Source organism: Entelurus aequoreus, linkage group LG08 (genome assembly GCF_033978785.1).
Source record: "Entelurus aequoreus isolate RoL-2023_Sb linkage group LG08, RoL_Eaeq_v1.1, whole genome shotgun sequence".
Classification (NCBI taxonomy): Eukaryota; Metazoa; Chordata; class Actinopteri; order Syngnathiformes; family Syngnathidae; genus Entelurus; species Entelurus aequoreus.
In genome coordinates this window covers 76784862-76808899 of record NC_084738.1, presented here as the reverse complement: position 1 = coordinate 76808899, position 24038 = coordinate 76784862, and the positions used below count along the sequence as shown (strand labels likewise).

At 39.7% G+C, this 24038-nt stretch overlaps 1 protein-coding gene and 1 pseudogene across 3 annotated transcripts in view; one reads left to right on the top strand and one right to left on the bottom strand.

Moving 5' to 3' along the window:
• The window catches only part of LOC133656314 (protein sidekick-2-like), a 1293862-nt pseudogene that overhangs the window by 979417 nt on the left and 290407 nt on the right, over window positions 1–24038 (bottom strand).
• LOC133656306 (protein sidekick-2-like) overlaps window positions 1–24038 on the top strand; it is a 225159-nt gene that overhangs the window by 31969 nt on the left and 169152 nt on the right. For all 3 annotated transcript variants that reach the window (XM_062057330.1, XM_062057328.1, XM_062057329.1), the window contains exon 2: window positions 16627–16733. In XM_062057330.1, the coding sequence (XP_061913314.1) occupies window positions 16627–16733 (107 nt within the window). The remainder of the gene's footprint in view (window positions 1–16626; window positions 16734–24038) is intronic.

Sequence of the window (24038 nt, the reverse complement as noted above, 5' to 3'; positions counted from 1 at the left end):
TTGTGGACGCCGTCTTTGCTCCACAGTAAGTCTTTGCTGTCGTCCAGTATTCTGTTTTTGTTTACTTTGTAGCCAATCAAGAATATTTTAGTTGTTTTTTAATCCTTCTTTGTGTGGACATTGTTGATTGTCATGTCATGTTCGGATGTACTTTGTGGACGCCGTCTTTGCTCCACAGTAAGTCTTTGCTGTCGTCCAGCATTCTGTTTTTGTTCACTTTGTAGCCAATCAAGACTATTTTAGTTGTTTTTAATCTTTCTTTGTGTGGACATTGTTGATTGTCATGTCATGTTCGGATGTACTTTGTGGACGCCGTCTTTGCTCCACAGTAAGTCTTTGCTGTCGTCCAGTATTCTGTTTTTGTTCCCTTTGTAGCCAATCAAGAATATTTTAGTTGTTTTTAATCCTTCTTTGTGGGGACATTGTTGATTGTCATGTCATGTTCGGATGTACTTTGTGGACGCCGTCTTTGCTCCACAGTAAGTCTTTGCTGTCGTCCAGTATTCTGTTTTTGTTCCCTTTGTAGCCAATCAAGAATATTTTTGTTGTTTTTTAATCCTTCTTTGTGGGGACATTGTTGATTGTCATGTCATGTTTGGATGTACTTTGTGGACGCCATCTTTGCTCCACAGTAAGTCTTTGCTGTCGTCCGGCATTCTGTTTTTGTTCACTTTGTAGCCAATCAAGAATATTTTAGTTGTTTTTAAATCCTTCTTTGTGTGGACATTGTTGATTGTCATGTCACGTTCGGATGTACTTTGTGGACGCCGTCTTTGCTCCACGGTAAGTCTTTGCTGTCGTCCAGCATTCTGTTTTTGTTTACTTTGTAGCCAATCAAGAATATTTTAGTTGTTTTTTAATCCTTCTTTGTGTGGACATTGTTGATTGTCATGTCATGTTCGGATGTACTTTGTGGACGCCATCTTTGCTCCACAGTAAGTCTTTGCTGTCGTCCAGCATTCTGTTTTTGTTCACTTTGTAGCCAATCAAGAATATTTTAGTTGTTTTTAATCCTTCTTTGTGTGGACATTGTTGATTGTCATGTCACGTTCGGATGTACTTTGTGGACGCCGTCTTTGCTCCACGGTAAGTCTTTGCTGTCGTCCAGCATTCTGTTTTTGTTCACTTTGTAGCCAATCAACAATATTTTAGTTGTTTTTTAATCCTTCTTTGTGTGGACATTGTTGATTGTCATGTCACGTTCGGATGTACTTTGTGGACGCCGTCTTTGCTCCACGGTAAGTCTTTGCTGTCGTCCAGTATTCTGTTTTTGTTCACTTTGTAGCCAATCAAGAATATTTTAGTTGTTTTTTAATCCTTCTTTGTGTGGACATTGTTGATTGTCATGTCATGTTCGGATGTACTTTTTAGACACCGTCTTTGCTCCACGGTAAGTCTTTGCTGTCGTCCAGCATTCTGTTTTTGTTTACTTTGCAGCCGGTTCAGTTTTAGTTTCGTTCTGCATAGCCTTCCCTAAGCTTCAATTACTTTTCTTAGGGGCACTCACCTTTTGTTTATTTTTGGTTTAAGCATTAGACACCTTTTTACCTCCCGCTGTTTCCGACATCTACAAAACAATTAGCTACCGGCTGCCACCTACTGATATGGAAGAGTATTACACGGTTACTCTAGAAACATAGACTACTATTTAAGTCTCACTTGACTGACTACACTAGAGCAAGCCCGGTCACAGGCAACTACAATGTCTGTTAGTCCGGGTGAGGAGTCAGTTAAGCTAGAACTAGCCAGCGCCAGGCTGGATAATCCATGTACGCATAGCAATTCTCTTAGAATAATACACAATTCACATAATGTTTTTTCTGTTGTGTCTGTGTCAGGGGTGGACATGCATTCTACTGAGGTGGCAAATTATGATATGTCCAGTCTATTGCAGCACCAAACAAACAATCGGAAAATTCCCGTCATATCAATTCCTAGATATGGTCGAAACTATTTAAAGTGCACTACGCATAATAAACGCAACATTGTTAATATTGCCACTACGGATAATCTTAACAAAAACTCGTCAAAACAGCCCAATACCTATAATATGGGCTTTTTAAACATAAGATCATTGTCTCCCAAGGCGTTATTGGTTAATGAGGTCATTAGAGACAACAATCTTAACGTCATTGGTCTTAGCGAAACCTGGCTCAAACCGGACGAATTTTTTGCGCTCAATGAGGCATCTCCTCCTAACTATACGAATGCGCATGTTGCCCGCCCTCTTAAAAGGGGAGGGGGTGTCGCACTAATATACAATGAAAATTTCAACCTTACCCCTAACCTAAATAATAAATATAAATCGTTTGAGGTGCTTACTATGAGGTCTGTCACACCGCTACCTCTCGACCTGGCTGTTATCTACCGCCCCCCTGGGCCCTATTCGGACTTTATCAGTGAATTCTCAGAGTTTGTTGCTGATCTAGTGACGCACGCCGACAATATAATCATAATGGGGGACTTTAATATCCATATGAATACCCCATCGGACCCTCAGTGCGTGGCGCTCCAAACCATAATTGATAGCTGTGGTCTTACACAAATAATACATGAACCCACGCATCGCAACGGTAATACAATAGATCTAGTGCTTGTCAGGGGTGTCACCACCTCCAAAGTTATGATACTTCCATATACTAAAGTAATGTCCGATCATTACCTTATAAAATTTGAAGTTTTGACTCTTTGTCAACAAGCTAATAATAATAATAACTGCTATAGCGGCCGCAACATTAATGCTGCCACAACGATGACTCTTGCTGACCTACTGCCTTCGGTAATAGCACCATTCCCAAATTATGTCGGCTCTATTGATAAACTCACTAACAACTTTGACGATGCCTTGCGCGAAATTATTGATAGTATAGCACCGCTAAAGCAAAAAAGGGCCCCTAAAAGGCGCACCCCATGGTTTACAGAAGAAATTAGAGCTCAGAAATTATCATGTAGAAAACTGGAACGCAAATGGCGCGCGACTAAACTTGAGGTTTTCCATCAAGCATGGAGTGATAGTTTAATAACTTATAAACGCATGCTTACCTTAGCTAAAACTAAATACTACTCAAATCTCATCCGCCTCAACAAAAACGATCCTAAATTTCTGTTTAGTACAGTAGCATCGCTAACCCAACAAGGGACTCCTCCCAGTAGCTCCACCCACTCGGCAGATGATTTTATGAATTTCTTTAATAAGAAAATTGAACTCATTAGAAAGGAGATTAAAGACAACGCATCCCAGCTACAACTGGGCTCTATTAACACAAATACGACTGTATATACGACGGACACTGCCCTCCAAAATAGTCTCTCTATTTTTGATGAAATAACATTAGAGGAATTATTACAGCGTGTAAGTGGGATAAAACAAACAACATGTTTACTTGACCCACTTCCTGGGAAACTTATCAAGGAACTGTTTGTATTATTAGGTCCATCAGTGTTAAATATTATAAACTTATCACTTTCCTCCGGCACTGTTCCCCTAGCATTCAAAAAAGCGGTTATTCATCCTCTGCTCAAAAGACCTAACCTCGATCCTGACCTCATGGTAAACTACCGACCGGTCTCCCACCTTCCGTTTATTTCCAAAATTCTCGAAAAAACTGTTGCACAGCAGCTAAATGAACACTTAGTGACTAACAATCTCTGTGAACCTTTTCAATCCGGTTTCAGGGCAAATCACTCTACGGAGACAGCCCTCGCAAAAATGACTAATGATCTATTGCTAACGATGGATTCTGATGCGTCATCTATGTTGCTGCTTCTTGATCTTAGCGCCGCTTTCGATACCGTCGATCATAATATTTTATTAGAGCGTATCAAAACACGTATTGGTATGTCAGACTTAGCCTTGTCTTGGTTTAACTCTTATCTTACTGACAGGATGCAGTGCGTCTCCCATAACAATGTGACCTCGGACTATGTCAAGGTAACGTGCGGAGTTCCCCAGGGTTCGGTTCTTGGCCCTGCACTCTTTAGTATTTACATGCTGCCGCTGGGTGACATCATACGCAAGTACGGTGTTAGCTTTCACTGTTATGCTGATGACACTCAACTCTACATGCCCCTAAAGCTGACCAACACGCCGGACTGTAGTCAGCTGGAGGCGTGTCTTAATGAAATTAAACAATGGATGTCCGCTAACTTTTTGCAACTCAACGCTAAGAAAACGGAAATGCTGATTATCGGTCCTGCTAGACACCAACATCTATTTAATAATACCACCTTAACATTTGACAACCAAACAATTAAACAAGGAGACTCGGTAAAGAATCTGGGTATTATCTTCGACCCAACTCTCTCGTTTGAGTCACACATTAAGAGTGTTACTAAAACGGCCTTCTTTCATCTCCGTAATATCGCTAAAATTCGTTCCATCTTGTCCACTAGCGACGCTGAGATCATTATTCATGCGTTCGTTACGTCTCGTCTCGATTACTGTAACGTATTATTTTCGGGCCTCCCTATGTCTAGCATTAAAAGATTACAGTTGGTACAAAATGCGGCTGCAAGGCTTTTGACAAAAACAAGAAAGTTTGATCATATTACGCCTATACTGGCTCAGTTGCACTGGCTTCCTGTGCACTTAAGATGCGACTTTAAGGTTTTACTACTTACGTATAAAATATTACACGGTTTAGCTCCAGCCTATCTCGCCGATTGTATTGTACCATATGTCCCGACAAGAAATCTGCGTTCAAAGAACTCCGGCTTATTAGTGATTCCCAGAGCCAAAAAAAAGTCTGCGGGCTATAGAGCGTTTTCTATTCGGGCTCCAGTACTCTGGAATGCCCTCCCGGTAACAGTTAGAGATGCTACCTCAGTAGAAGCATTTAAGTCCCATCTTAAAACTCATTTGTATAATCTAGCCTTTAAATAGACCCCCCCTTTTTTAGACCAGTTGATCTGCCGTTTCTTTTCTTCTCTCCTCTTCTCCCCTGTCCCTTGCGAGGGGGAGTTGCATAGGTCCGGTGGCCATGGATGAAGTGCTGGCTGTCCAGAGCCGGGACCCCGGGTGGACCACTAGCCTGTGCATCGGTTGGGGACATCTCTGCGCTGCTGACCCGTCTCCGCTCGGGATGGTTTCCTGTTGGCCCCGCTGTGGACTGGACTCCCGCTGATGTGTTGGATCCACTGTGGACTGGACTTTCACAATGTTATGTCAGACCCACTCGACATCCGTTGCTTTCGGTCTCCCCTAGAGGGGGGGGGGTTACCCACATATGCGGTCCTCTCCAAGGTTTCTCATAGTCATTCACCGACGTCCCACTGGGGTGAGTTTTTCCTTGCCCGTATGTGGGCTCTGTACCGAGGATGTCGTTGTGGCTTGTACAGCCCTTTGAGACACTTGTGATTTAGGGCTATATAAATAAACATTGATTGATTGATTGATTGATACTCTGCCGAGATCTAGACAGCACCGACACTCAACAACAACACATCATTTGCAGACTATAATTACTGGTTTGCAAAAAATATGTTTAACCCAAATAGGTGAAATTAGATCATCTCCCACGGCACACCAGACTGTATCTCACAGTGGTTGAAAAACACTGCCTTAGAGGAAGGAAGCCCTAGGGGGGGAAAAAAACCCGACCCATATCATAATTCGTATTGTTTCCTATTGCAAGAAATAGCTTTTTAAGTGCCAAAGGTGTAGAGTATAATTATTCTCTATAATGGCCATTATGAGGGAAAATCATTGTTGCCCGGTCCCGGTCGTAGCAATCTAGCAACCACACCAATGACCCACCCCCCGCCCACCTGGCCTCCATCTTTCCATCGCGCCTTCCTCCTAATCATTCCTTCTGAGTGGGGCTAATTAAAGGTGGTCTGACGGGGTGTGCTGAACTCAGCAACATCAATCAATCGTTGTCCAACGCCGCCATCTCCCGCTGACCATACCCCCCCCACCCCTCCCCTCCTCCATCCCCCTACGTCCACCTTGCCTCCCGCCAGCCCGCTGATGACGCCGCTCGCCAAAGGTTAATGGTATTCGCTATGAGGGACAAAGCGGAAGAGAGCGAGAAGAGGCGTTTCGAGTGTCGCTGACCACTTGTCTATTTTCATCCTCTCGCCTGGCACTTCTTCACTTTTTACTTCCTGGACGTCAGGCTGGTCCAAAGTCCGGCCCGGGGGCAATTTAAAAAACACAATTACGCCCGGGTCCTCCGAGTTCTGCTCCTATGGCAGCGAAGTGAGCTTAGTTTTAGTGTCGGACCGGAAGGGCGAGGAAAGAAGAGGCTGGCTTTTTGTGAGGAGGACGTGTTAATAACGAGACTACTTTCCATTTAGATCCTCTGACGTGTTCGAAGATGGCATCGTCGTCCTTCGTAGTGATCCCGGCGTGAGCACGGAACGCCTTAACCCGAAACGTCATAACGCGCAACGTCATAACGGGAAACGGTGTAACACAAAATATACCACAAAATGTCATTAGCCGGAACGTCGTAACATCAAACGTTGTAACACCAAATGTCGTAACACCAAACGGCGTAACACTAAACACCGTAACACTAGAGGTGGTAACACCAAGCATTGTAACACCAAAAGGCGTAACACTAAACGTTGTAACATTGAAACAACGCAACTCAAAATGATGTACCAAGACATTTCATAACAGTAAATGTAACACCAAACGGCATAACATGTAACACCGTAACACCAAACGTCGTAACACCAAATGTAACATGAGGTACGCATGTAAACACCCCCCCACGTCAGAACAACTGCAGGTGATTTGCTCGGGCGGCAATAACACAAAATGTCGTAACACCAAACGGCGTAACACTAAACACTGTAACACCAAAGGTGTTAACATTGTAACACCAAAAGGCGTAACACCAAAGGCCGTAACACTAAACGTTGTAACACCAAACGGCGTAACACTAAACACCGTAACACTAAACACCGTAACACTAAAGGTGGTAACACCAAGCATCGTAACACCAAAAGGCGTAACACTAAACACGTAACACTAAAGGTGGTAACACCAAGCATCGTAACACCAAAAGGCGTAACACCAAAAGGCGTAACACCAAAGGCCGTAACACTAAATGTTGTAACATTTAAACAACGTAACTCAAGATGATGTACCAATACATTTCATAACAGTAAATGTAACACCAAACGGCATAACATGTAACACCGTAACACCAAATGTGGTAACACCAAATGTCGTAACACAGAATCTCGTAACACCAAATGTAACATGAGGCACGTGTGTAAACAACTGCAGGTGATTTGCTTGGGCGGCAATAACACAAAATGTCGTAACACCAAACGGCGTAACACTAAGCACCGTAACACTAAAGGTGGTAACATTGTAACACCAAAGGCCGTAACACTAAATGTCGTAACACCAAACGGCGTAACACTAAGCACCGTAACACTAAAGGTGGTAACATTGTAACACCAAAGGCCGTAACACTAAATGTCGTAACACCAAACGGCGTAACACTAAACACCGTAACACTAGAGGTGGTAACACCAAGCATTGTAACACCAAAAGGCGTAACACCAAAGGCCGTAACACTAAACGTTGTAACATTGAAACAACGCGACTCAAAATGATGTACCAAGACATTTCACAACAGTAAATGTAACACCAAACGGCATAACATGTAACACCGTAACACCAAACGTCGTAACACCAAATGTAACATGAGGTACGCATGTAAACACCCCCCCACGTCAGAACAACTGCAGGTGATTTGCTCGGGCGGCAATAACACAAAATGTCGTAACACCAAACGGCGTAACACTAAACACTGTAACACCAAAGGTGTTAACATTGTAACACCAAAAGGCGTAACACCAAAGGCCGTAACACTAAACGTTGTAACACCAAACGGCGTAACACTAAACACCGTAACACTAAACACCGTAACACTAAAGGTGGTAACACCAAGCATCGTAACACCAAAAGGCGTAACACTAAACACGTAACACTAAAGGTGGTAACACCAAGCATCGTAACACCAAAAGGCGTAACACCAAAAGGCGTAACACCAAAGGCCGTAACACTAAATGTTGTAACATTTAAACAACGTAACTCAAGATGATGTACCAATACATTTCATAACAGTAAATGTAACACCAAACGGCATAACATGTAACACCGTAACACCAAATGTGGTAACACCAAATGTCGTAACACAGAATCTCGTAACACCAAATGTAACATGAGGCACGTGTGTAAACAACTGCAGGTGATTTGCTTGGGCGGCAATAACACAAAATGTCGTAACACCAAACGGCGTAACACTAAGCACCGTAACACTAAAGGTGGTAACATTGTAACACCAAAGGCCGTAACACTAAATGTCGTAACACCAAACGGCGTAACACTAAGCACCGTAACACTAAAGGTGGTAACATTGTAACACCAAAGGCCGTAACACTAAATGTCGTAACACCAAACGGCGTAACACTAAACACCGTAACACTAGAGGTGGTAACACCAAGCATTGTAACACCAAAAGGCGTAACACCAAAGGCCGTAACACTAAACGCCGTAACATTGAAACAACGCAACTCAAAATGATGTACCAAGACATTTCACAACAGTAAATGTAACACCAAACGGCATAACATGTAACACCGTAACACCAAACGTCATAACACCAAATGTAACATGAGGTACGCATGTAAACACCCCCCCACGTCAGAACAACTGCATCTGATTTGCTCGGGCGGCAATAACACAAAATGTCGTAACACCAAACGGCGTAACACTAAACACTGTAACACTAAAGGTGGTAACATTGTAACACCAAAAGGCGTCACACCAAAGGCCGTAACACTAAACGTTGAAACACCAAACGGCGTAACACTAAACACCGTAACACTAAAGGTGGTAACACCAAGCATCGTAACACCAAAAGGCGTAACACTGAACACCGTAACACTAAAGGTGGTAACACCAAGCATCGTAACACCAAAAGGCGTAACACCAAAAGGCGTAACACCAAAGGCCGTAACACTAAACGTCGTAACATTTAAACAACGTAACTCAAGATGATGTACCAATACATTTCATAACAGTAAATGTAACACCAAACGGCATAACATGTAACACCGTAACACCAAACGGCATAACGTGTAACACCGTAACACCAAACGGCATAACATGTAACACCGTAACAACAAAAGTCGTAACACCAAATGTCGTAACACCAAATGTCGTAACACCAAATGTAACCTGAGGCACGCTTGTAAACACCCCCGCCCTCCCACCCCCACATCACAACAACTGCAGATGATTTGCTCGGGGTGCAGTAACACAAAATGTCGTTACACAAAATGTTGTAACACGAAATGTCGTAACACGAAAAGGCGTAACACTAAACACCGTAACACTAGATGTGGTAACACCAAGCATTGTAACACCAAAAGGCGTAACACCAAAGGCCGTAACACTAAACGTTGTAACATTGAAACAACGCAACTCAAAATGATGTACCAAGACATTTCGCAACAGTAAATGTAACACCAAACAGCATAACATGTAACACCGTAACACCAAAGGTCGTAACACCAAATGTAACATGAGGTACGCAAGTGAACACCCCCCCACGTCAGAACAACTGCAGGTGATTTGCTCGGGCGGCAATAACACAAAATGTCGTAACACCAAACGGCGTAACACTAAACACTGTAACACCAAAGGTGTTAACATTGTAACACCAAAAGGCGTAACACCAAAGGCCGTAACACTAAACGTTGAAACACCAAACGGCGTAACACTAAAGGTGGTAACACCAAGCATTGTAACACCAAAAGGCGTAACACCAAAAGGAGTAACACCAAAGGCCGTAAAACTAAACGTCGTAACATTTAAACAACGTAACTCAAGATGATGTACCAATACATTTCATAACAGTAAATGTAACACCAAACGGCATAACATGTAACACCGTGACACCAAACGGCATAACATGTAACACCAAACGGCATAACGTGTAACACCGTAACACCAAACGTCGTAACACCAAATGTCGTAACACCAAATGTCGTAACACCAAATGTAACATGAGGCACGCTTGTACTTTTTTTTAAAAATAATAAAATAAGATAACTAAATTAAAACATTTTCTTGACTAAAAAAGAAAGTACAACAATATAAAAACAGTTACATAGAAACTAGTAATGAATGAAAATGAGTAAAATTAACTGTTAAAGGTTAGTACTATTAGTGGAGCAGCAGCACGCACAATCATGTGTGCTTACGGACTGTATCCCTTGCAGACTGTATTGATATATATTGATATATAATGTAGGAACCAGAATATTAATAACAGAAAGAAATGGGGGCGGGAGGTTTTTTGGGTTGGTGCACTAATTGTAAGTGTACCTTGTGTTTTTTATGTTGATTTAATTTAAAAAAAAAAAAAAAAAAAAAAAAAAAAAAGATACAGATAATGAAAAAACCGATACCGATAATTCCCGATATTATATTTTAACGCATTTATCGGCCGATAATATCGGCAGGCCGATTTATCGGACACCCTAATTTGTTGTATTCTCTTTTTATTTACCATTTTTTTTAGGACAAGGCGACAACTTCACTGCTTTTGGCTTCTGTAATAACAAGAAGCTCATCATAGTTTGTGATGGCTTGTTCAATATTGAAATGAATACGACATATTTGTGTTTGGCGATGAAGTAAACGCCCACATTTCTTCACGCGGTGGGAGAAAGATGGCAGGTGAACACTTTCCTCGTCACCGTGTAAGTCATCCACGATGTCAACCTCCCGGCTCGTTAGCTAACTTTTAATTGCTCCTCCGCACTTTTTATCAATGCAAAGAGAATCAATTGGCGTGCACCGACTGCCGCCGGAGGGGATATCGGACAGACGCGCCGCTGCAACGTGGGAAGACGGCGAGCGCGTTCCGGAGTGGCGACTCTTTCACCTCCCACAGCACAACTTCTCACTTTTTTTTGTTGTTGTTTTTTTTTCTCTCTTTCCTTCAAGACAAAATGTGTTGCGCTAGGCCGCCTCCCAATTAAACCGGTGCGCCTCGCCCGGAGCCTAATCCGCCGTGTTTACGCCGTCAGCAAACCCGCCGCCCTCCGACCGCCTCGCCTGACCTCCAAACAGCCGGCCGCTCCGTTTATCCAGCTGCGCCACACTCCATTAGCAATTTAAGAAGTTTGACGCCTGCTTCCCTCTAATTAATTGCCTAAATAAGTGAGACGCCGCAACCTTTACGCGGCTGGTCTGATCCCCCGGCGGCGCCGCATTCTGCTGTATTAGACATGTAAGAAAGTCAAAGACGTATTGATTACTGCCGTGGATCTGCATGAACGCATACTAATGATGGACACTTTTTAAATGAATAAGATTGGCTCCCGATGGGTGATTTTCATTGACTCCTTTATGTGACGGCAAAAACATGTTACACACCTCCACATGGCAGGGAGGCAGTACTGCAATAGTCAAGGTTACTGTTAACTACGAATCTCTGGGCACCAAACAATTCGATCCGATTCGTTGACGATTCGATTCAGAAACAATTTTCGAATTAACTCGATTCTGGATTCAAACTAATTGTCGCAATATATCATCTAAACTTTTTCAAAACAGGTTACGTGTTAGAAAAGCTTATTCTGATTGCATGAAAAAAAAAATTTTTTAAATGTATTCTCATAAAAAAAAACATATATGTTGTCTTTATATTTTTTTTCACATGTAGTTTTATGAAAATTATGAATCGATTTAAAATCGAGATAAAAAAGAATGCAGATTTGGCTCCCGATGGGTGGTTTTCATTGACTCCTTTATGTGAGGGCAAAAACATGTTACACACCTCCACATGGCAGGGAGGCAGTACTGCAACAGTCAAGGTCACTGTTAACTACGAATCTCTGGGCACCAAACAATTCGATCCGATTCGTTGACGATTCGATTCAGAAACAATTTTCGAATTAACTCGATTCTGGATTCAAACTAATTTTCGCAATATTTCATCTCGCATGAGGATTATAATGAAACTTTTTCAAAACAGGTTACGGGTTAGAAAAGCTTATTCTGATTGCATGAAAATGTATTTTTTTTCAAATTATTCTTATAATTTTTTTTTTTTTTTTTTTCTTTTATATCGTTTTTTGAAAATGATTAATCGATTTCGAATTTAGATGAAAAAAAATGGAGATTTTGCTCCCGATGGGTGGTTTTCATTGACTACTTTATGTGACGGCAAAAACATGTTACACACCTCCACATGGCAGGGAGGCAGTACTGCAACAGTCAAGGTCACTGTTAACTACGAATCTCTGGGCACCAAACAATTCGATCCGACTCGTTGACGATTCGATTCAGAAACCATTTCCGAATTAACTCGATTCTGGATTCAAACTCATTTTTCGCAATATATCATCTAAACTTTTTCAAAACAGGTTACGGGTTAGAAAAGCTTATTCTGATTGCATGAAATTTTATTTTTAAAAACGTATTCTTATAAAAAATAAAAAAACATATATTATCTTTGTATATATTTTTTTCATATAGTTTTTTGAAAATCATGAATCGATTTAAAATCAAGATGAAAAGAATGGCGATTTGGCTCCCGATGGGTGATTTTCATTGACTACTTTATGTGACGGCAAAAACATGTTACACACCCCCACATGGCAGGGAGGCAGTACTGCAACAGTCAAGGTCACTGTTTCCAAAAACAATTCAATCCGATTCGTTGACGATTCGATTCAGAAACAATTTTCTAATTAACTCGATTCTGGATTCAAACTAATTTTCGCAATATTTCATCTGGCATGAGGATTATAATGAAACTTTTTCAAAACAGGTTACAGGTTAGAAAAGATTATTCTGATTGCATGAAAATTAGGGCTGTGAATCTTTGGGTGTCCCACGATTCGATTCAAAATCGATTCTTGGGGTCACGATTCGATTCAGAATCGATTTTTTTTTTTTTTTGCAGTTCAACACGATTCTAGATTCAAAAACGTTTTTTTTTTTGTTTTTTGTTTTTTATGAAAACAATACACAACAATACCATAATAATGCAATACAATTTCAAAACAAAACCCGACCCAGCAACATTCAGAATAGCAATAAACAGAGCAATTGAGGACACACAAACATGACACGGAACAATCTAAAAGTAGTGAGACAAAAATGAATATTATCAACAACAGTATATTAGTATCAATTTCAACATAGCAGTGATTATGTGTGTATTGTTTTGTTGGATTGATTAATTAAAAAAAATAAAAATAATAATAATAATAAATAATACAAAAAATAAAAAACGATTTTTTTAAAAATGAGAATCGATTCTGAATCGCACAAAATGAGAATTGCGATTCGAATTCGAATCGATTTTTTCCCACGATTTTTTTGAAAATGATGAATCGATTTAAAATCGAGATGAAAAAGAATGGCGATTTGGCTCCCGATGGGTGGTTTTCATTGACTACTTTATGTGACGGCAAAAACATGTTACACACCTCCACATGGCAGGGAGGCAGTACTGCAACAGTCAAGGTCACTGTTAACTACGAATCTCTGGGCACCAAACAATTCGATCCGATTCGTTGACGATTCGATTCAGAAACCATTTTCTAATTAACTCGATTCTGGATTCAAACTAATTTTCGCAATAGTTCATCTAGCATGAGGATTATAATGAAACTTTTTCAAAACAGGTTACGGGTTAGAAAAGATTATTCTGATTGCATGAAAATGTATTTTTTTTCAAATTATTCTTATAATTTTTTTTTATTTTTTTTTCTTTTATATCGTTTTTTGAAAATGATTAATCGATTTCGAATTTAGATGAAAAAAAATGGAGATTTTGCTCCCGATGGGTGGTTTTCATTGACTACTCTTTCTGCAATTATGTGACGGCAAAAACATGTTACACACCTCCACATGGCAGGGAGGCAGTACTACAACAGTCAATGTTACTGTTAACTACGAATCTCTGGGCACCAAACAATTCGATCCGATTCGTTGACGATTCGATTCAGAAACAATTTTCTAATTAACTCGATTCTGGATTCAAACTAATTTTCGCAATATATCATCTAGCATGAGGATTATAATGAAACTTTTTCAAAACAGGTTACGGGTTAGAAAAGATTATTCTGATTGCATGAAAATTAGGGCTGTGAATCTTTGGGTGTCCCACGATTCGATTCAAAATCGATTATTTGGGGTCACGGTTCGATTCAGAATCTTTTTTTTTTTTTTCAATTCAACACGATTCTCGATGCAAAAACTTTTTTTTTTTTTTTTTTTTTTTTTTTTTTTAAATGAAAACAATACACAACAATACCATAATAATGCAATACAATTTCAAAACAAAACCCGACCCAGCAACATTCAGAATAGCAATAAACAGAGCAATTGAGGAGACACAAACATTACACGGAACAATCTAAAAGTAGTGAGACAAAAATGAATATTATCAACAACAGTATCAATATTAGTATCAATTTCAACATAGCAGTGATTATGTGTGTATTGTTTTGTTGGATTGATTAATTTAAAAAAAAAATTTTTTTAAAATAAATAATAAAAAAAATAAAAATCGATTTTTTAAAAATGAAAATCGATTCTGAATCGCACAAAGTGAGAATCACGATTCGAATTCGAATCGATTTTTTCCCACACCCCTAATGAAAATGTATTTTTAAAAACATATTCTTATAAAGGGCAGCACGGTGGAACAGGGGTTAGTGCATGTGCCTCACAATACGAAGGTCCTGAGTAGTCCTGAGTTCAATCCCAGGCTCGGGATCTTTCTGTGTGGAGTTTGCATGTTCTCCCCGTGACTGTGTGGGTTCTCTCCGGGTACTCCGGCTTCCTCCCACCTCCAAAGACATGCACCTGGGGATAGGCCCCTCCCACCTCCAATGACATGCACCTGGGGATAGGCCCCTCCCACCTCCAATGACATGCACCTGGGGATAGTTTGATTGGCAACACTAAATTGGCCCTAGTGTGTGAATGTTGTCTGTCTATCTGTGTTTGCCCTGTGATGAGGTGGCGACTTGTCCAGGGTGTACCCCGCCTTCCGCCCGAATGCGGCTGAGATAGGCTCCAGCAACCCCCCGCGACCCCAAAAGGGACAAGCGGTAGAAAATGGATGGATGGATGGGTATTCTTATAAAAAAAACATATATTATCTTTGTATATATTTTTTTCATATCGTTTTTTGAAAATCATGAATCGATTTAAAATCGAGATAAAAAAGAATGCAGATTTGGCTCCCGATGGGTGGTTTTCATTGACTCCTTTATGTGACGGCAAAAACATGTTACACACCTCCACATGGCAGGGAGGCAGTACTGCAACAGTCAAGGTCACTGTTAACTACGAATCTCTGGGCACAAAACAATCCGATCCGATTCGTTGACGATTCGATTCAGAAACCATTTTCGAATTAACTCGATTCTGGATTTAAACTAATTTTCGCAATATATCATCTAGCATGAGGATTATAATGAAACTTTTTCAAAACAGGTTACGGGTTAGAAAAGCTTATTCTGATTGCATGAAAATGTATTTTTAAAAACGTATTCTTATAAAAAAAAAACATATATTATCTTTGTATATATTTTTTTCATATAGTTTTTTGAAAATTATGAATCGATTTAAAATCGAGATGAAAAAGAATGGCGATTTGGCTCCCGATGGGTGGTTTTTATTGACTCCTTTATGTGACGGCAAAAACATGTTACACACCTCCACATGGCAGGGAGGCAGTACTGCAACAGTCAAGGTTACTTTTAACTACGAATCTCTGGGCACCAAACAATTCGATCCGATTCGTTGACGATTCGATTCAGAAACAAATCTCGATTCAACTCAACACGAAACGACGTAACGTGAAACTCTTAACAGGAAACGCCGTAACACGGAACAATGTATCAGGAAACATGCTAGGTAACACAAAACGTTTTCACGTGAAACACTAAAATATAACAGGACGTAACAAAACGTCCGAGGCCTAGTTTCATTATTTTGGCAATTAGGGAAAAGGAAACGTTACACTGTCTCCACATGGCAGAGAGGCGGTGCTGCAACAGTCAAGGTCGACTACGGTGTGTGTGTGTGTGTGTGTGTGTGTGTGTGTGTGTGTGTGTGTGTGTGTGTGTGTGTGTGTGTGTGTGTGTGTGTGTGTGTGTGTGTGTGTGTGTGTGTGTGTGTGTGTGTGTGTTTTGTGTGTGTGACATTTAAACACAGGTGTGTGTTTTGAGGGGCGGGGCTGACTATTGTACCCCCTTGAGCATCATTATCAATGCAGTAAACAGCAGCTAAGCTCTGCTGTCCTTTGCGTCCTTGCTCATCTTTTAGATGGTCTTAAGTGTGTGTGTGTGTGTGTGTGTGTGTGTGTGTGTGTGTGTGCATGCATGTGTGTGTGTGTGTGTTTGCACATACACCACCTTTGGCGTTGCACACTAGTGATTCACCTCCATCCACTTTAAGATGATTAGGGGAACATAAATAGGTGTAAGATGATATGATAGCCCAAGTAAATATATTTCTTTCCGTGTGTGTGTGTGTGTGTGTGTGTGTGTGTGTGTGTGTGTGTGTGTGTGTGTGTGTGTGTGTGTGTGTGTGTGTGTGTGTGTGTGTGTGTGCTGACGCAGGTATCTCATCCCCTCACTGGACCGCTCCCATGCCGGCTTCTACCGCTGCATCGTCAGGAACCGTGTGGGAGCCCTCCTGCAGCGACGCACTGAAGTGCAGGTGGCTTGTAAGTATTTGCACCCCGAGGACGGATTGTGCATTAAGACACACACACACACACACACACACGCACACATATTCACACACACACACACACACACACACACACACACAAATTCTTGTATTTGTTACCTTCTTGAGACCTGAGAAAAAATGCCTCCCTCTTTAGGACCAGCCTTTCTAGATATATAAAGAAGTGTATTTACAACATTAATAATATATACATACTATGCAAATATAAAAAAGCTTGTTGTGAAAAAGGAGTTGGAATTTCACAAGAAAAAGTTCACAATTTCACAAGAAAATCTTTGAATTTTGGCAGTATTATAATAAAAGTTGTCATTTTACTCAACACAGGTCAAAATTTTACAAGAAAAACTGAACATTTGTGCAATATTATGATAAAAGTTGGAATTTTACTCAATAACAGTCGCAATTTTACAAGAAAAAGTTTAACGTTTTGGCAATTTTATGAAAAGAGTTGTAATTTTACTCACAATTTCATAAGGAAACTTAAAAATGTTAGCAATATTAAAATAATAATCGGAATTTTTCTCTGCAAAATTAAGACAAAAGTCATCGTTTTACTCAAAAAAATTTCACTATTTTACAAGAACAACAAAAAAATGGCAACGTTGTGATAAAAGTCAGAATTTTACATGACAACTGTCACCATTTTGCATTTAAAAAAAGTTATAATTTGACATAAAAAAGTTGTGATTTTACGAGAAAATATTGCAATATTACAGAAACAGAAAGAATATGAGAAATTGTTCCCAATTTTATACGAAAAAAGTCGACACGTGAGAAAAAGACTGCTTTTAGTTCATTTATTTATTTTTGAATTTTTTTGTTTGTAATTGTTTTTTAATCTTCATTATTGACTTCAAGTTATTACAGTATGTCTCTATATACATATTTATTTATATATATTTTTTATTTCAATTTCTTACACAAACTTGTTATTTCATATGTTGACCAGAGGGGGAGCACTTTTAAAAGCGACACACAGTCAATTTTGAAAAAATCCCTCTTTTTTGGGAGGGATGCAAATGAGACATTGTCTATTAGATGCAATGTTATTGATTTATGTCATCACTTGTTCACACCTCCTCATATGGAAGATACTTGTCCTTCTTCATGTCTCAAGAAGGCTAGAAATACAACAACACACACGCTGTTTAGTGTATCAAGAAGCGACGCCACCAGGGCCAGATGTTGGCGCCATGAAGGATGTGCTTGCATCTCATTGGTGGCGCCATGGAAGCGGACAGCTGTTCCACTCAGCATCCTCATTAGATTGATATTGTTGTTGTGTGTGGGGTTTTTTTGTTTTTTGGGTGGGGATTTTAGTTTTTTTTCCAACGACATCTGTCGTCTCCTGGCGGGAAGAATCGGGCTGGGTCGCGTTCCTGTAAATTTGCTCCCACGTCTTGTTAACCAGATATTACAGAAACGCCGCGCCGGGGAGTCTCGTCGTCGTCGTCACGCGCGCCCGACGCTTGTTATCCTCGACGTCCCGGGGTGCACCCGCTTCATTAGGTACACCTCGGATACACTCACGGATTAGGGATCCCACGTATTGCTGATCATCATAAATAGGGGCGGGTACTGAACCCCGCAATCTTACTGGGCACTGAACCACGTAAAAGTAGGGGCGGGCCTGGCCTTAACCAATCTGGCGCCTTAGGCAAGATTTTAGCTGGCGGCAGTAAAGTGTATATACTCACAAGAAACCAAATAGCTTTGTCTGTGACCTTTTTTTTTTACTTAAAGAAAGCAAATTAACATATTATATGAGAATGTTATGTTATGATTATCTTTAACCGAATCACAGCAGTGCTCAAATTAAAAAACAGCATTCCCTCTCATGTGATATTGCTTAATTAACATTAATGATGTGCACTTTAACAACTAGGCTTACAACTATACCTAATATATAAAGGGGTGGAAAAGTGACTATTACCTGCAGGGCAAACATTAGCTAACCAGAAGGCAATAACAATGTAAACAAAAAACACCTGCTTAAAAGATCTAATACAAATGTCCCTGAGGAATGTAAGGTGGGAGTACTGTAATTACCTAACGTTACATTATTATTTTCCATCACAATTTAGCCCCCTCCACAATATTAACCCGACGTTAAAACATAACTAGCTATTTATTGATTAGCAATTGCCGGATCATGTAACATTAGCTTAATGCTAAAAAGCCAGGTTACAATCACATTCTGTAACAGACAAATAATTTAATGTAGGCTAACGTTACCTACCTGCTACCTCTGTCTTTTTCTCGTTTCTCCTCTTCTTTTCTCTTTTTTCTTCCCTGGGCACCTGACAGTTTTGGCCGTTTTGACATCTTGTGTTGATGTGGTGACGTCCAAATAGAGTCATGATACGGGAAGGGAGGGGGCGCACCGTGCGGCGGGGGGGGCGTAATATTGTAACAAATAATATTTCTATTAAATAGGGTTTACTTTGCATTTTAATTATCGCGGGATTATTTTTTGTATTTAGAAATAGTAGTACCAACTTTTTTTTTTTTTTTTTTTTGCGTCCAACATTTGTGGCACTGGCGTGGCGCCCCCTGATGGACGGCGCCCTTAGCATTTGCCTATACGGCCTATGCCACGGGCCGGCCCTGAGTAGGGGTGTAGCGGTACACAAAAATGTTGGTTCGGTACGTACCTCGGTTTAGAGGTCACGCTTCGGTTCATTTTCAGTTACAGTAAGAAAACAACAAAATATACACTACCGTCCAAAAGTTTGGGGTCACATTGAAATGTCCTTCTTTTTGAAGGAAAAGCACTGTACTTTTCAATGAAGATAACTTTAAACTAGTCTTAACTTGAAAGAAATACACTCTATACATTGCTAATGTGGTAAATGACTATTCTAGCTGCAAATGTCTGCTTTTTGGTGCAATATCTACATAGGTGTATAGAGGCCCATTTCCAAGCTACTTCTTGGGTAGTGATTAATGCGAAGGGCTACCAGTTTGATACACACTTAAATAAATTGCCAGAAATAGCCAATTTGCTCAATTTACCTTTAACTCTATGATATTATTATTTATTAATGATATTAACACTTAATTGAACGGTTTAAAAGAGGAGAAAACACGAAAAAAATGACAATTACATTTTGAAACATAGTTTATCTTCAATTTCGACTCTTTAAAATTCAAAATTCAACCGAAAAAAAGAAGAGAAAAAACTAGCTTATTTGAATCTTTTTGAAAAAATTAAAAAAAAATTTTATGGAACATCATTAGTAATTTTTACTGATTAAGAATAATTTTAGAATTTTGATGACATGTTTTAAATAGATTAAAATCCAATCTACACTTTGTTAGAATATATAACAAATTGGACCAAGCTAGACAAATCATTATTTCTTCTAGATTTTCCAGAACAAAAATTTTAAAAGAAATTCAAAAGACTTTGAAATAAGATTTAAATTTGATTCTACAGATTTTCTAGATTTGCCAGAATCATTTTTTTGAATTTTAATCATAATAAGTTTGAAGAAATATTTCACAAATATTCTTCGTCGAAAAAACAGATGCTAAAATTAAAATGTATTTATTATTCTTTACAATAAAAAAAATAAATGTACTTGAACATTGATTTACATTGTCAGGAAAGAAGAGGAAGGAATTTAAAAGGTAAAAAGGTATATGTGTTTAAAAATCCTAAAATCATTTTTAAGGTTGTATTTTTTCTCTAAAATTGTCTTTCTGGAAGTTATAAGAAGCAAAGTAAAAAAATTAATGCATTTATTCAAACAAGTGAAGACCAAGTCTTTAAAATATTTTCTTGGATTTTCAAATTCTATTTGAGTTTTGTCTCTTTTAGAATTAAAAATGTCGGGCAAAGCGAGACCAGCTTGCTAGTAAATAAATACAATTTAAAAAATAGAGGCAGCTCACTGGTAAGTGCTGCTATTTGAGCTATTTTTAGAACAGGCCAGCGGGCTACTCATCTGGTCCTTACGGGCTACCTGGTGCCCGCGGGCACCGCGTTGGTGACCCCTGCTTTACACAATGTGCGTTATGCTACTTAAAGGCCTACTGAAAGCCACTACTAGCGACCACGCAGTCTGATAGTTTATATATCAATGATGAAATCTTAACATTGCAACACATGCCAATACGGCCGGGTTAACTTATAAAGTGACATTTTAAATTTCCCGCTAAACTTCCGGTTGAAAACGCCTTTGGATGATGACGTATGCGCGTGACGTAGCCAGTCAAACAGGAGTATCGGTAGCCCATTGAAGCCAATACAAAAAAGCTCTGTTTTCATCGCAAAATTCCACAGTATTCTGGACATCTGGCGTAGGTGGAGCGCTAATGTTTTATCATAGCTCTGTGAGGTCTGGTTGCTAAGTTGCTAAGTTAGCTTCAGCGTCGTTAGCAACAGCATTGTTAAGCTTCGCCAGGCTGAGAATTATTAACCGTGTAGTTACATGTCCATGGTTTAATAGTATTGTTGATCTTCTGTCTATCCTTCCAGTCAGGGATTTATTTATTTTGTTTCTATCTGCATTTGAGCCAGATGCTATCACGTTAGCTCAGTAGCTAAAGAGCTTCGCCGATGTATTGTCGTGGAGATAAAAGTCACTGTGAATGTCCATTCCGCGTTCTCGACTCTCATTTTCAAGAGCTAGTGGGACACGTGAAAGTTAAGTCTGAGAAAATGCAGTCGTTTATAAATGATTTAATGTTTCTCTGCGGCCCGCTAGTAAATGCGTCACGGACCGGTACCGGTCCCCGGACCGGTGGTTGGGGACCACTGCTGTAAAGTACATGTATTGTCACATAAGTGGTGTAATTTGGTGTAATCATGGGGTGGTTTTTTTGCCCCCCCACTGCCACGCAGTGCAGGATTAGGAACACGTGTGGCAGAGAGCGCAGGCGAGGGGAGTGAAAGATGAACAATGAAGGAGTGCGGGAACACACCTCGGAGGACGAGCAACACGGTGAAGCGTCAGGGATTTAGGGGAGGCGGGGAGGGGGAGGACGTCACGGACGCGGCGGATCAAAGTCACGACGATTTCGGTTCGCGAGCGGTGCGCCGCCGCCCGTTTGATTCCCTCTGAAAGGAGGCGAAAAAATCCGATCGATGCTGTAGCGCTCACACCTGCTTCAAAGCCCGGCTGGCTGAGCCCGTTTAAAGATGATGATTATTATTCTTTCAAAGCGTGCAGTGGACTGTTTGATGTCATGCGGGTAGAAAATGAAACATCCTCAGATTTGTCTGACACGCGACAGTCCTGTGAAAGGCCGCGTTACACCCGAGCGGGCGCGTTTGCAGGTTACAATTGTGTCCTGCGCATCGCTCTGATTGCACGTTTTATGAATACAAAATAAAAGATGAATTCTAAATAAGTTGGCCAACTTTTGCTGTGTCATTACGCAGTGCTAATTGTTAAAAAACGGCACCATGCTCTGTTTAAAACGTACCGGTACGTCGTGACATTGCTGGTTTTACGAGCAAGGGAGCATGTTCGGCAGCGCGCGCACACAGAGTACTTACAAGCAGACACAGTGTGTAGACGGAAAAGGGAGAACGGACGCATTTTGGTGTAAAAAGTAAAGATGAAGGTGAAGTTATAACACTGAAACACCCTCAGGAAGAGGTGCTTTAAGACATGGCTCGTCTCCATGGCGACAAATAAAGTACGTTTCTTACAAGTAGCATTATCACTGGAGGACGAGGAATAGCTAAACATGCTTCACTACACACCGTAGGAGGATACAATAGCTCACCGGCGTCACAATGTAAACAAACGCCACGGGTGGATCTACACCTGACATCCACTGTAATGATACCAAGTACAAGAGCGTATCTAGTCGATACTACTATGATTACATCAATATTTTTTTTATCCCCACAAAAATGTTTTCTTTTATTCATAGTATAATCATCATAAACTCATTAAACACGTCCCTGGACACATGAATACTTAAATTATGACTAGAGATGATAAATGCGTTAAAATGTAATATCGGAAATTATCGGTATCGTTTTTTTTATTATCAGTATCGTTTTTTTTTTTTGTTGTTTTTTTTAAATTTATTAAATCCACATAAAAAACACAAGATACACTTACAATTAGTGCACCAACCCAAAAAAACTCCCTCCCCCATTTACACTCATTCACACAAAAGGGTTGTTTCTTTCTGTTATTATAATTCTGGTTCCTACATTATATATCAATATATATCAATACAGTCTGCAAGGGATACAGTCCGTAAGCACACATGATTGTGCGTGCTGCTGCTCCACTAATAGTACTAACCTTTAACACTTAATTTTACTAATTTTCATTCATTACTAGTTTCTATGTAACTGTTTTTATATTGTTGTACTTTCTTTTTTATTCAAGAAAATGTTTTTAATTTATTTATCTTATTTTATTTGATTAATTTTTTTAAAAAGTACCTTATGTTCACCATACCTGGTTGTCCAAATTAGGCATAATAATGTGTTAATTCCACGACTGTATATATCGGTTGATATCGGTATCGGTTGATATCGGTATCTGTAATTAAAGAGTTGGACAATATCGGCATATCGGATATCGGCAAAAAGCCATTATCGGACATCCCTAATTATGACCAATGTATGATCCTGTAACTACTTGGTATCGTATCGATACCGAAATGTCTGGTATCATCCAAAACTAATGTAAAGTATCAAAAAAGAGACGAATAAGTGATTATTACATTTTAACAGAAGTGTAGATAGAACATGTTGAAACAGAAAATAAGCAGATATTGACAGTAAATTATCCATTTTTACAGTTTGTCCTTTATAATGTGTACAAAATAATAGGTGTAAAAATGACAAAATATGTTACTGCATACGTCAGCAGACTAATTAGGAGTCTTTGTTTGTTTACTTACTACTAAAAGACAAGTTGACTATTTTATTTAAGGACTAAATTGCAATACTAAACACATGTTTCATGTACACTTAGATTGTTTGTCAAAATAAAGCCAATAATGCCATTTTTTGTGGTCCCCTTTATTTAGAAAAGTATCAAAGTATTGAAATACTGTACATTTTGGTACTGTACTGTGCAATCTACTAATCAAAGTTTCAATCAATCAATCATTTAACCACTCTTCTTCTGTGGTTTGCTAACAGTTGTTTTCATGCAAATCTCCAACAAAATACACTAAATACATGATAGTGCTTTTTCAACATTGTGTCTTAAATTGAGCGACACAGTCAAATGTACATCAGTTGTAATACATTTCCACTTGCATTAATAGTGATTCTTTAACAATTATCACTATACCT